This window comes from Lycium ferocissimum, chromosome 4 (assembly GCF_029784015.1).
Source record: "Lycium ferocissimum isolate CSIRO_LF1 chromosome 4, AGI_CSIRO_Lferr_CH_V1, whole genome shotgun sequence".
Classification (NCBI taxonomy): Eukaryota; Viridiplantae; Streptophyta; class Magnoliopsida; order Solanales; family Solanaceae; genus Lycium; species Lycium ferocissimum.
Genome location: NC_081345.1, coordinates 36,912,230 through 36,925,421, shown reverse-complemented (window position 1 = coordinate 36,925,421; position 13,192 = coordinate 36,912,230). Strand labels below are relative to the sequence as shown.

Here is a 13,192-nt window from a genome sequence, read left to right as displayed (position 1 = left end):
ACATAATCATTGTTGTATAGAATATGTATCACTACTTATATGTATGATACATGTTCTATACGTATGATACACTTTCTATACAAGAATGATAGACAGTTTATATACATATGCTAGAATTAGTTGAAAAATGACTAGAAAATGAAATTATTTTGAAAAAGCTAAAAAATAACCTTCAAGATTTTTAGGCCACCAGGTATTAATAGTTTCACCCGGATGGCCATTTATGTCCTTATCCCAATATTTTACTATGGTAAACTAAGTCCCTAGACAGAGATGTAACTGGGTTGGCAGATCAAAATGAAGAACTTGGGCCTAAAGAGCAGCCACGAAGGACCACGAAAATGTTTCTAGAAATTTTTGACCACCCAAAAGAATGTTTTATTGGGACCACAACACTCTCAATTTGAACCCATCCAAAAATTAGACATGTTTTATGTATGTACACAATATAATGTATGAAGGATTTACTCGGTCTCTACGCTTCATGAGTGTACATGATTGACCAGAAATCAGTCTCAAGAAAACGGAGTCAAGTCAACATATAGAAGTGGAGTCAAATGAGGAAGGGATAGTCTACAGTACATAAATAACACTAACTAATAGTAGTAGTGTAGTACCACTGCTAATAATTTCTAATAATCAAAGAAAGCCCACAGAACGAGTCTTCTGAGAAGTGAGAAGGCAAAACATCAATAAGATTGACTGGCACCAAAATGCTGCCTGTCCTCCTTTATCACGTTTCCAAATAAGAAGATTTTATAAAAGTAAATCAATGATTAAAGCTCCACCATCTTATTATTTTAATTGATACAGTACTGTACATATTATACTATGGACATTCTTAAAAGCTAGAACTCCACGACGAAATGGAAAAAAATAATCTCCACAAGTTGCTTAGAGTTTCTTTCAGTTACTTTTGACGGCACGCACGTTTTGTTTAAATGAAGTAAAAAGAAAATTTCAACATATTTAAATATTGCTTATCAAAATATACATCAGCCATCTAAGCATTAAAAATAAAGGAAATTTAAGGCTTCAAAATCAAGTTAGAGTTACATTTGCTCTAAATAATTCCTCTTCATAGATAAGATCTTTTCTATTCTATTGTAATCCCTTTAGTTCTAAAGTCTGAAATTATTTGAGTATTACAATTTCTTTTTCACTAATTGTTTGCCTTTTGCTATTGCAATTTTTGGATTAGCATATATTCATTTATGAGATGACGTAGAAATATTTTTCAAAAACTAATTTCTTTTTTTAGAAAAAAAAACGACCGTAAAAAAAAAATCGAAACCGAAATAGCCGAACCGAAGTTTGATAAACCGAACCGAAAATCGAACGCGGAAATTTAATACATTACAAAAAAATTTTCCTGCCCATTAAGTTTAAAGGTAATAAATCCTCTTTTGCATTTGTATCCCTAATTTTCCATTTCAATGAGAAAATCAAATATCCTTAACAAAGAAAGGTAACTAGGATGTGTCTTTAGGATTAATGTATGTCCTTTATGTTTCTCAATCATGATGTATATAATTCAATTCCATTATAGGTCTCATTTCGTATACCTTGCTCAAACAAGCAAAAAGTCGTCGAGCAGTTTAATTTAGTACTCACTACTCACGTGCACTGCCATGCCGGTGCAGTCAGTTGTCACAATTCAATCCACAGTTTCACAAAAACCAGAAATACACAAAAAAACAGAATTAGTTTTTGCTTAGCTCACTTCCAGTCTGGACAGCGAATACCATCCTCCTCCCAAAATCGTATCCATAGTTTGTGAAAGAACCATTCGTACGTTGCATGCGTTCAAATTCATTGTATTCTGTGTTAACATTTGTTAAATAATTTAGGCTGAATACATATGGAGTCCCCTAAACTTGTGGAAATAATTCACTTTGACACTTGAACTTAGATTTGTTCCTATTGAACACCTATACAACTTAAAATTTGTTCCAGTTAGACACAAAAGCCACAATGATGAACGCGTACAGTTCACATGCCATTGACATGGCAATTTGACCAATAAAGAAATGACACATAGTATATGAAAAAAAAAAAAAACTTTTTTATCCCCCCACCTTCTGATAGCCTTCTTCACCCATTCCCTTACACTTTTCCTTCTTTCTCAGAAAATTCTCTGGCTTTTCTTCTTCTTTTTTCTTTTATATTTTCTTTAATTCTTTCTTCCTCTTCTCTGTCTTCCATGATTTCTCTTTAGATCATTCTTGGATTTACAAATTGGGATCGATGGGGAAGAAGCAGAATTTTAAGATGCTGGTGGCATTAATAAGAGATGGATGGTGGTGACTGGATATAAAGAGGAAAGAGATGACGGTAGTTGTGGTTGCCGGACTTGAAGAAGGGAAAGAACAAACTCCATTTTTTTCCGACAAAAATCAAATTTCTGTCCTAGACCGGAGATGATGAAGGTGCGATTAATGGTGTAAGATAAAATAAATGGTGAACTTGCCGGAAATCTTGAGCCACTGGCACATCTCCACCAAGATTATCATGACTTGCAGAAGCTTGATGGACACATTAATTGTATCATCACGGTTACTTGTTTCCAGGGGTTCAACCTCAGCATATGAATTGTTATGATTATCCTTGTTGAGCAACCACCATCCTGATCATTGATATCAGTTTCCATGGGTTCAATAACAACAAGTGGTGGCCGAGAAAAAAAATGAAAAAGGAAAGAGAAAAGAAAATTTAAGAAAAACAAAGGTTTCACGCGCCTCTGGTAAGTGTAGTACACACATCACTCCATGTCAGCAAAATGTGTCTAATAGGAACAAAGTTTAAGTAGTATAGGTGTTCAATAAGAACAAGTCTAACTTAAAGTGTCAAAGTGAATTATTGCGACAAGTTTAGGGGCTCTATATGTATTAACCCAATAATTTATTATAAATATATTAAATTATTAATAATTAGATGATAAAAATTTAGTCAAAAAATACATTAATAAATTTATTCCTTGATTTTTCCTATCCCAATAGTCCATACCCCCAATTCATTCCCTCATACAAATATTGCGGCAAGAGGGCAAAATTTGACTACTACTGCCTAATGGTATGAGATAATTTTGTCTTTCGTCTTATTTCGATTAAAAAATACTATCGCTATTAGTTAATTAGTTTTAAAAAATACCCTTTCCACTAGTGATTACTCCAATTTAGATGGAAAAGAGCTAATTTCGATCCTGAATTATTCGGGCGAGACACTTTTATCCTCCATCAAATGTCAGAAAATATTATTCCCAAAGTTTGGGAATTAATAAAATTGGGCCTCTAGTCATTCTTAACATACTATAAGAGCCTGTTTGGATGGGCTTAAAAAAAGCAGCTTTCAGCTTATAAGTTAAACCAAAAGGGCCAACTTATTTTTCTGAATTTATTTTAAGCACAATATAACTTATAAGCTGGTCAGCCAAACACTATAAGCTGTTTTCTGCAACTTATAAGCTAAGCCAAACGGGCTCTGAGTCATCCATAACAATTTTCTTTCATTTACTTTGTGATTGAAGTGAATTTCAATTTGATTAAGGTCTATAATTTTTCTATAAAATAAACTTAATTTGGGTGATATGAAGTTTATCTATTCACTTTAAGAAATGCCAAATCCCTCCTAAACTTCCTTCTAGTATTTGTTTAATTTTTCTTCTCAGTTTTACTCTGAGTATCGGCTCGGAAATTTTCTACACTTTTGAGTGGTGCTTATAAATTAGTTTGTAATATTTTTCTAAATGTTAATGTCATTATCATATAAGTATCAATTTAATACAGCAATTGTGAGAGTCAATTTTACTTGTGAAGATATAAAATCAACAACAAGAATTTAGTGTCGGTCAATATCATTGCTCAATCACAAAGCAAGTGAAAGAAAATATTCAGAAATGAACTAGAAATCCAATTTCGTTAGTTCTAAATTTTAAAGATGATACTGATGGAGGATAATTATCTCATTTCGAATAATTTATGCATAAATTATCATTTTCTATGTGAGCTAGAGCATTGTTAGTGACGAGGTTTGAGCTCCGAGGATTGCCCTTCAAAGGCACTGGTCTTTAATTTTTATCTCTCATATCTATAGTGTTTAATTTTTACCTCTATATTTGTGGTCTTTAATTTTTGTCTCTATAACTTATTTAATGAAAATATTTAGACCTGCTTCTCTCGGCTTAAATTATGTAATATTTTTATCTCACTCGACACAATTCTATAGGAACTAAGTTATGCGGCATAAGTTGTTTAATATTTTTCAGATTATGTTAAGTGTTGAAAGATTTGACTTGTCCGACATAACTTGTGTGAATGTTATGATACATATGCCGAAGCTAAACACAAATTATGCCATGAGAAGTCTAAATTTATGCCCTTCTTCAGATTATGTTGAACGTTGAAAGTTATGCCTTATCCGGTATAATTTGTCGAATATTTTATAATATATATGTCGAAGCTAAGCGTAAATTATGCCTAGCAAAATGAATTATGGCGCGCTAAAAGTATTGAAAGATAAAAATTAAAAACCACAAATTTGAAGGCCAAAAATTTATGACAAAGGGACATTTGCGCAAATGACCCAATTGACTATGAGCCTGTTTGGATGGGCTTAAAAAAAACAGCTTATAAGCTGGAAACAACTTATAAGCCAAAAAAAAAAGTTGAGATAGGCCAACTTATTTTTTTTGGCTTATAAGTTATTTTCAGCTTATAAGATCTTTTTAGATAAGCTAAGCCAAAGGGGTCTAATTAATTTTTTGGGTTTATTTTAAGTATAAAATGGCTTTAAGCTGACCAACCAAACACTAGAAAAAACTGAAAACAGCTTATAAACAACTTCCAAACCAATCCAAACGGGCTCTATCTTCCAATAACAAGAATATTTTTGGGTCTATAAGCAAAAACAGAAGACAAAGTTTTGCAAAATTGACTTTTTTAGTTTTAACTCACATGTTATGGATAACTACTCTTCTGTCTTATCAGTCAATAACAACTCAAACGCGTTGAACATAGACTAAAAACCTCTCCCCTTTTTCTGTGTACCATTACCACCCACCTCTTTCCTTCCTTTTTCCTTTTCACTCTGCAAACCCACTCAACTTCCCCCCACTTGCCTCCATTTATTTATTTATTACTTCCCCACCTCTTTTCCCTCTTTAAAGCAACATAGTATTCTCTATCTTTATTCACATCATCTATCCACCCCTTCTTTCTATAAAACCATCCCTTATCCACCTGACACTCACAACAATTCCAAAATCTTCTTTCCTACTTCAAAACCCAGAATTATTTTTCAGTTTTACGATTACCCTTTTCAGGATTTGACATCATGCCTATTAAGATTCGAGAAGTATGGGCTCATAATCTTGAATCAGAATTTGAACTCATTTCTACCGTGATTGATCAGTACCCTTATATATCTATGGATACTGAATTTCCTGGTGTTGTTTACAAACCTGAGTTTTCTTACAGAAACATGCCATCAGATCAGTATAAGTTGTTGAAGTCAAACGTTGATGTATTAAATCTTATTCAGCTTGGTCTTACTTTAACTGACGTTAATGGTAACCTCCCTAGTCTGGGCTCTAACCACGGTTACATATGGCAGTTCAACTTCTCCGATTTTGATGTGGCGCGTGATCTATACGCGCCTGACTCGATTGAGTTGCTACGTAGACAAGGGATCAACTTTGAGATGAATAAGGAATGTGGGGTCCACTCGGCTCGGTTTGCTGAATTGATGATGTCATCCGGTTTGGTTTGTAATGAATCGGTGAGTTGGGTGACGTTTCACAGCGCGTATGATTTTGGTTACTTGGTCAAGATTCTCACGCGCCGGGAATTGCCACGTGGGTTAGAAGACTTTTTGGGAGTTATGAGGGTGTTTTTCGGAAATAGAGTTTATGATATGAAGCATTTGATGAGGTTCTGTAATAGTCTTTATGGTGGGTTAGACCGGGTTGCCAGGACATTGGATGTGGACCGGGCGGTCGGGAAATGTCATCAGGCCGGTTCAGATAGCTTGTTGACGTGGCATGCGTTTCAGAAAATGAGGGATGTTTATTTTGTGAAGGATGGGGCAGAGAGACATGCTGGGGTCTTGTATGGATTAGAAGTTTATTAGGAAAATAGAATCTCTAATTGTCTCATAAATAAAGCTATTTAATTCATTCATTTTAGTTGAAACTTGAAAATATTGTTTCTCTCTGATTTCAATTTTAATAGCTAATGGAAGAGGAAGCACACATAGATAAAATTTCAAACTAACTACAAACTCACAAATTCTGAATTCTTAATTTCAACTTATTTGATCCAAAATAATTGTTCCTTTTGAAGACAAGGCGGAGCTCACAACAATTATTACTGAACTGAGGTCTGAAAAATCGTCGTAATGGACAAATTAGTGGCCGATGTATATTTTTTGTTTACAACCAACTACCTTTACAAATAGAAACCCAATTAATTTTATGTAGCAACAAATCAATGAATTTGACTTAGTTGTGTTCCAGCATGTTGCAAGATCTAGGAATATATATAAATAAGCTTTGTGATATCTTGATTGATTAACTTACTGCCAGATGCCAAATTTATTAAAGGAATTTGGTTAAAGTTCTTCCATGAAATAGTACTTAGAAGGAGAATATAGGAAGAATCCTTCAATTATTGGAAGAAAATGCCCTAGTTCTTCAATCACGCTTGCAAGACTGAGTCAGCAAAATAAAGCTAATACTAATTGAAAATAGTAATTGTCTAGACTTCTTAGTCAAGCCGCAGAACTGTTGACTGCCCCATGTATACCTCTTACGGAGTAATAGCAATAAGGCTTAATGCATATGCAGGCCCTTAAAATTTGTCTCTTTTTATCATTTTGACACCTCAATTAAGTGTTGTTTCTATTGAATCTCCGAACTCGTTCTCAAGTGTGTCTATCAAACTCTCTAAATTTGATTTTTATTAGAAGCAGAAATTAAATTGGGAAAATAAAGTTGGAGTAATATTTTAGACATGTGGTAAGCTATTCATTAGGCGTGATTGTTTATATTTGGTTTCTTTCTTCCGTTCTAGCTAAATTAAGAGCTACTCTTTTTTCCCCTCTCAATTGCTGCTAATCTTAGCAAAAAGATGGCATAATTAAATTAGAATATATATTATCATGTTGCTAAATTGAAGATGGAATACTATGTAAGTCAAATTGTGTTTGATAGACACATCAGAGGACTAGTTCAGGGGTTCAATAGGAACTACACTTCATTGAAAACAAAAAAAAAAAGGCAAGTGAGGGGGTACGTATGTGCATTAAGCCTAACAATAACAATATCCAAATTAAAATGAAACAATTGATCGGAGGCTCTTATTGTCTTGTCATATTTTTTCTCTATCAAGATAGGGGTAAGGTCTGCCTACAACCTACTCTCTCAAACCTCACTTATGAGACTACACTTGGTCGGTTGTTGTTGTAGTCGATCGGAGGCTCCAAGTTTTTTTAAAAAAATTAGTATTATCATATATAGGTCAATTGATCAAACTCGTATCTTATAGTAAAGTCCTTTTTTTTTTTTTTTTAATAATTTTCTTTATTGTCTGATTTATCGTTGATGAAGGCTTGCAATTATTGGCTTTCGCATAACCGCCTGATTGTTTCGATCCCAACACAAGTATGGTAAGTGAAACAAATATAATACTTATAAATATGCATGAAGTATCTTTTTATCAAATGGATTGACGCCTATTATTATTAACTAGCGTCATTTGGCCCGTGCTAAGCTCAGACCCAACATTAACAATAAATTAAATTTATAATTACTTTTTTCCCGCTCTTTGTGACATTAAATTATTGAAGGAGTAGTTCGACATTTTCTGAGAATTCATAAAAACTAAATTATAATATAAAAGTCTTTGAAAGTTAAAGAAGAATTTCTTTCTTTTTTCAAATAAATTCATGATATAAGAGCTCTTCTCTTTTTTATTTCATTGAATGCTTTTGAGAATATAGTGCCTAATAATCTAAATTGAACTTTATCATATGTTGGACTAATTTCACTCATATTCTTTCTAATTAAATCAATTTTCACTAACCAACTATTACAAAAAGATATTTGAGTGTTCCAGAAATGCTGGCACGATTTTCAACCTCAAATGAATAAAGAAACTATGATTATTAATGGTGAATAAGTGATGTTATAATTAATGGGAAATGAAATTATGCATTACAGAGCAACAGTCTGTTGATGAAGCTAATCATTTATTTGCAAATGTTTTCTTTTTTATTTTGCTTTATCACACCGGATAATTCGATAGTTATTGTTGAAATTCAACATCAAATAGGTCGGTGCATTTTTTCTGCAAAACAGTTCAAGAAGAAAAAAACAAATACGACGGTCATTGCTCAAACTAATAAATAACACAAAACTATATTCATTGATTTATTAGCTATCCTAAAGGCGCTACTTTCAATAGGAAGGTCATCATGTAAGAACTCAATAAATTACTCATAATAATGTTATGTTGTAAAATCTCTAGATGAGTGCCACAAACAATATTGTAAGTGAAATTTATATACAGTTTTTGAGCTTAAGATACAAGAAAAAGATCTATAAATAGACACTACTAAAAAACTGATAAAAATCGATGGAAAAAATCGACGGATTCCATCTGTTTTTCGACAATTTTTTTTTTTTTTTAAAGAAAACCGATGAACTGCGTCGGTTATTTTTAAAATATAATTATTTTTATATTGTTTAGAAGGACTCCGTCGGTTTTTTTTTTTGTTTTTTTAATTCTTTTTTTATGAAAAAACTGACGGTCTCCGTCGGTTTTTTGAGCGAAAAAACATCATAAATTAAATCAATGTAAGAATTTGATCAAAGAATATGAGTGGTCTAATGGTAGAGCCCTTTAATTCCACGGGACATACCCGGATTCGATTCCAAGTTGCTACATTTCATTATTTTATTTAAAAAAAAAAAAACCCGACGGAATTCGTCATTTTTTTTTACATAACCGTCAGAGTCCGACGATTTTTAATCGACACAGTCCGTCGATTTTCGAAAAGCGACGTAACTTAAACCGACGAACTGTTTGCGTCGATTTTTACCAAAAAACCGTCGCAGTCCATCGATTTTTGCCTGTTTTTTAGTGGTGGACTTGTAAATATCTATGTTAGTAATATCCATCTCGGAAGATGGAATTATTAAGAAATGAATATGCACAATGTCAAATGTGTCGTAATAGATTTATTATGGCGTAGTGCAAAATGTTTCTTGATTTTTTTTTTTTGGCTAAGGAAAAAAAGTGTTCCTTCTGCTTCATTTTATGTGAAGGTATTACTATATTTTTCTAATTTTTCTCTAAATATTTTTAATTACTAACTATGTGGACTTATAATACTTTTGGATGATTAAAATAAAATTTATATATTTAAAAACTACGCAACTATGAGTTATTAGTTATTTTATCTCTTGAATAGTTGCACTCCTACGTGAATCATTATATTTTAAAATTATTTTTTGTTGAAAAAAGCTTATACATAAAATAAATGCAAGCATATTTTTTGTTGAAAAAAGCTTATACATAATATAAATGCAAGCAACACATATTTATTTACAACGTAGAAAATTAGTGACTAAACATCAGTGTATGAAACGCAAAAGAGTGATTGGGGGGGGGGGGAAGGGGGGGGGGTGTGTGTGTTGAATTAGGGCATACAAAATATCTCAAAAGTTTTTTTTTTTCCCTCTTATTTACCAAATTATGTGATGGCAATTAAAGTAATATTAAACTAAATTAGGAGCAACATAAAAAAGGAATGAGACTTATTATAAAAATGAACACATGTACTTCTAAAAGAAACTCTAGGAAATTACAAAAATGACTCTTTGAGGACTACAAAAAATCCTCATTTTTGCTTATATATAGTAGTAAGGTTATAAATTATAGACAATATATCTCATTTTAATGTAATGAATCAAACAAATCAATGGATAATTTAATTTAGTGATTATTAAATTTTGTATAACTTTGTCCGGAAACCCAAACTAATTAATGTTATGATAAAATAAATTTTGCTTTTATATCACTTCCTACTCATGTTTATTAATTTGGGAAACAGTTGATATACATCACCCTCAACAATTAACTCGCCATATGTTCTGCATACCAAAGAAGTTAGAATAGTATGCCATGCATAGATAGGATCCTTAAAGTTCAAACCAAATAACGTAGTAAAATTGGTACACTTTTTTGTCTATATTATTCGTCTTTAAGAGAGAGCTTACATAATTTTAACCATAAAAATAATTATGTTTAAGCTACCATATGAAAATGTCTCACTTAATTAACATGTCAAATATGCTACATACCAATCCAATTATGTAGTTCTAGTCAAACATGGACCTAGTTAATTAGAGCTAGCTAGTAGTCTGAGATGGCTATTAGACAAGTAATAAAAGGCATTCAACTAATGATTTATAGCTCCAACCACCCATCGAGCTCTAAAACGTAATAAAAGACACGGTTAAAGTTTTCTTTATGACATTGTATACGCTATGCTAATCGGTCTCCAAAATAGGCATCTAGAATAGAATAGGGTCTAAATCCAAATTACTCCTACTATTTGCTCGAAGTATCTTTTAAGCTTTGGATAAAAATAAAGTGTAAATATTGTATAAAATATTTTATGCTTCATTATTTTATTTTTTAAATGAACAAGAGGAGCTCTCTTAGTACAATACAGAAGCTCTTAGAGCGATATTTTTATTCTGTTAACAATTCAAATAAGTTATTATAATGCTATTTAATTATATATCTAAATAAATAAAAGCAACCCACCTTTAGTAACTCGGTTCACATAATTCAACATGTTATTGACAAACAGAGGAGTATTACATGTGGTGTGCGCAAACAAGAAAAAGAAAAGGAGAAGAATATTATATTGGATGTGGCTTTAGAGTCTGGCTCCATTCTAAAATCATCATCTTGGAAATTCTTATTTTTCGGTTTTCCCTAAGGATTTCAAATTATCTTAAAAGAAACAAATTGAAAAGTCACCAGGAAAATATTAAGAGCAAAGGCTTTTAATATTGAATAAATTAATATTAAAATTACTTTAATATTTTACTGTTCACCATTTATAATAATTAAATACTCATGTCTCCATGCCCTATCACTATTAAGCACGCTTTAAGCATTTATGTTTAACTGTCTAACCAGAAAGCAATAAATTATTTGAGCCAATCGACTCATACAACCTCACCCTAAAATTATATAGCCAAACCTCATCAAACAGAAGGAAAAAAAATAAAATGAAATGAGCTACAAATTAATTGTTGGATACTCTGTGGCTAAATAGGATTTTTTTTTTTTTTTGTAATTCCTCACTAATCTGTGCTAATCTAATTCATTGCAAAATAAAATTGGTGAATTTTTGTTGTTCAAAACTTCTGACACTTATAATTCTCATATCAGAAGGCTTATAATTAATAAAAGAAACTGAAGGCTCTCGATTTATTTGTCTTTCTTAAAAGGTATTAAATTAATTTGTACAGTGACTTAATTAGTCATATCCAGATCAAAGAAGCTTATCAGTAATTCTCTAAAGAGTACACAAGCAATATTATCTTTTGAAGATAACGACTTTGTACGCCTCAATATACAGTTTTTATTTTATTTATTTTTCTAAGAGTTGGTGCAGTACTATAAATGAATCTGCGGCTAGCAGTACTATATATCCCTTTAGTCTGAATTAAGAAGAAACCTAACAAGTTGAGTCTTCTAAAATGAACTTTTACTTTATGGAGTCTAAAACGTTTCTCATTCTTGAGAAAGAACAAGAAGAAAATAAGCAAATATCAATCTTTACTAGATAGTGCTAACATGTTTGGTCTAATCCAAGAAAGTGCTTGCTGTTCAATAAGTTCATCGCCAGAGGACGCATTGGAGATGGCTCGTCAAGCATTGGCATCAAGAAGGCTATCATTCGAAGAAGACGAGTCATGTTCAGTTTTATCCATGGCTGGTTTCCCCTTCAAGGATTGTATAGTCTTAGCTGTGGAAACTGAGAATCCTAAAATGGATTTCTTGCATTCAATGGAGCAAATGACTAAAGCTTATGGTGGGGGAGAAATGGATTGGGGATTCATGGAGGAATTACTTACTTGGTTCTTGAGGATTAATAACATGAAGTATCAAAATTTCATAGTAGATGCATTTGTTGACTTGTGCTTGGTACCTTCTGTCTTACTCTTTTAACGTGTTATATAGCAGATTATTTACTCTTATTTTTCAAGTTACTATCAGATCATACTTTTGAAAAGAGTTAGTACCTGTTATTACTAGTAACTCCACATGATGTTAATCATAAGAATATTATGAGGAACAAAACTTAAATTTAGCTATCTATACAAAACAAATTGTAGAAAATGTGGTTTCTAGTAATACAAGGTAAAAATGCAATCTGCAAGGGAAGGTATGATATATATATTTTAGTATATGTGTAACTTTCAGTGATTTTCTTAAATATTTAATTCCATGAATACTATCACTGCCAGATATCCATGCCGGAATTGATAATGGCAATGCAAATTTTCCTTTTGTTAGAGTACATTGTACTACACATATTATTGCTTAGATAGGGGGTTAATTCTTTATATGGTCATTCATTTAGTTCCATTACTTAGTTTTATTGTTTCTTTTTTTGGGTTAGCGAGGTGTTCAAACTGTGGAATCACTTGCTACTGAAGTACCTGTTGAAACTGTGGAACCACTTGATACTGAAGTACCTAGTGAAGCTTTGAAGCCACTTGCTAATGAAGTACCTGATGAAATTGTGCATGTTAGTGAAGAAATTTTGAAGGAATTAGATGGACTTGATGCTGACTGTGGGACCTCTGTGCATGTTGCTGAGCTACCTGCAGGACCATTTTCTATGTCAAAGAGAGGCAAGCATTTTAATTTTAAAGAAGAGTCATGTAGGATTATGTAGTTCTTGTTGAGAAATGAAAGGTAGAAACTCTTGGAAAATGTAAGGAGCAGGGCGGGTTGAAATCTTTGCCGGTAATTAAGATTGAACCCGCCCCACTGCCGTCTCTATGCTTGTGTCCTGTAAATCCACTTTGCAGTTTTCTATATATAAAAATATAGCTGTATTTTGGCAGTGCAGTTCCTACTTCCTCGTAATAGAATTGACATCTCAT

At 32.3% G+C, this 13,192-nt stretch overlaps 2 protein-coding genes across 2 annotated transcripts; both read left to right on the top strand.

Moving 5' to 3' along the window:
* Positions 1 to 5,143: 5,143 nt before the first annotated feature.
* On the top strand, positions 5,144 to 6,188 carry LOC132052679 (probable CCR4-associated factor 1 homolog 9). The gene has a single exon (XM_059444332.1). The coding sequence runs from the start codon at positions 5,332 to 5,334 to the stop codon at positions 6,124 to 6,126; it is 795 nt and encodes a 264-aa protein (XP_059300315.1). The 5' UTR covers positions 5,144 to 5,331; the 3' UTR covers positions 6,127 to 6,188.
* A 5,601-nt stretch (positions 6,189 to 11,789) lies between these two features.
* LOC132054667 (transcription repressor OFP13-like) lies at positions 11,790 to 13,080 on the top strand. The gene is made up of 2 exons (XM_059446642.1): positions 11,790 to 12,224; positions 12,703 to 13,080. The coding sequence occupies exons 1-2, from the start codon at positions 11,874 to 11,876 to the stop codon at positions 12,979 to 12,981; spliced, it is 630 nt and encodes a 209-aa protein (XP_059302625.1). The 5' UTR covers positions 11,790 to 11,873; the 3' UTR covers positions 12,982 to 13,080.
* Positions 13,081 to 13,192: the final 112 nt, after the last annotated feature.

Coding starts and splice junctions, on each gene's coding strand:
- LOC132054667 (XM_059446642.1), top strand. CDS start 11,874: ATGTTTGGTCTAATCCAAGAAAGTGCTTGCTGTTCAATAAGTTCATCG. Junction 12,225..12,702: donor CATTTGTTGACTTGTGCTTG/GTACCTTCTGTC, acceptor TTTTTGGGTTAG/CGAGGTGTTCAAACTGTGGA.
- LOC132052679 (XM_059444332.1), top strand. CDS start 5,332: ATGCCTATTAAGATTCGAGAAGTATGGGCTCATAATCTTGAATCAGAA.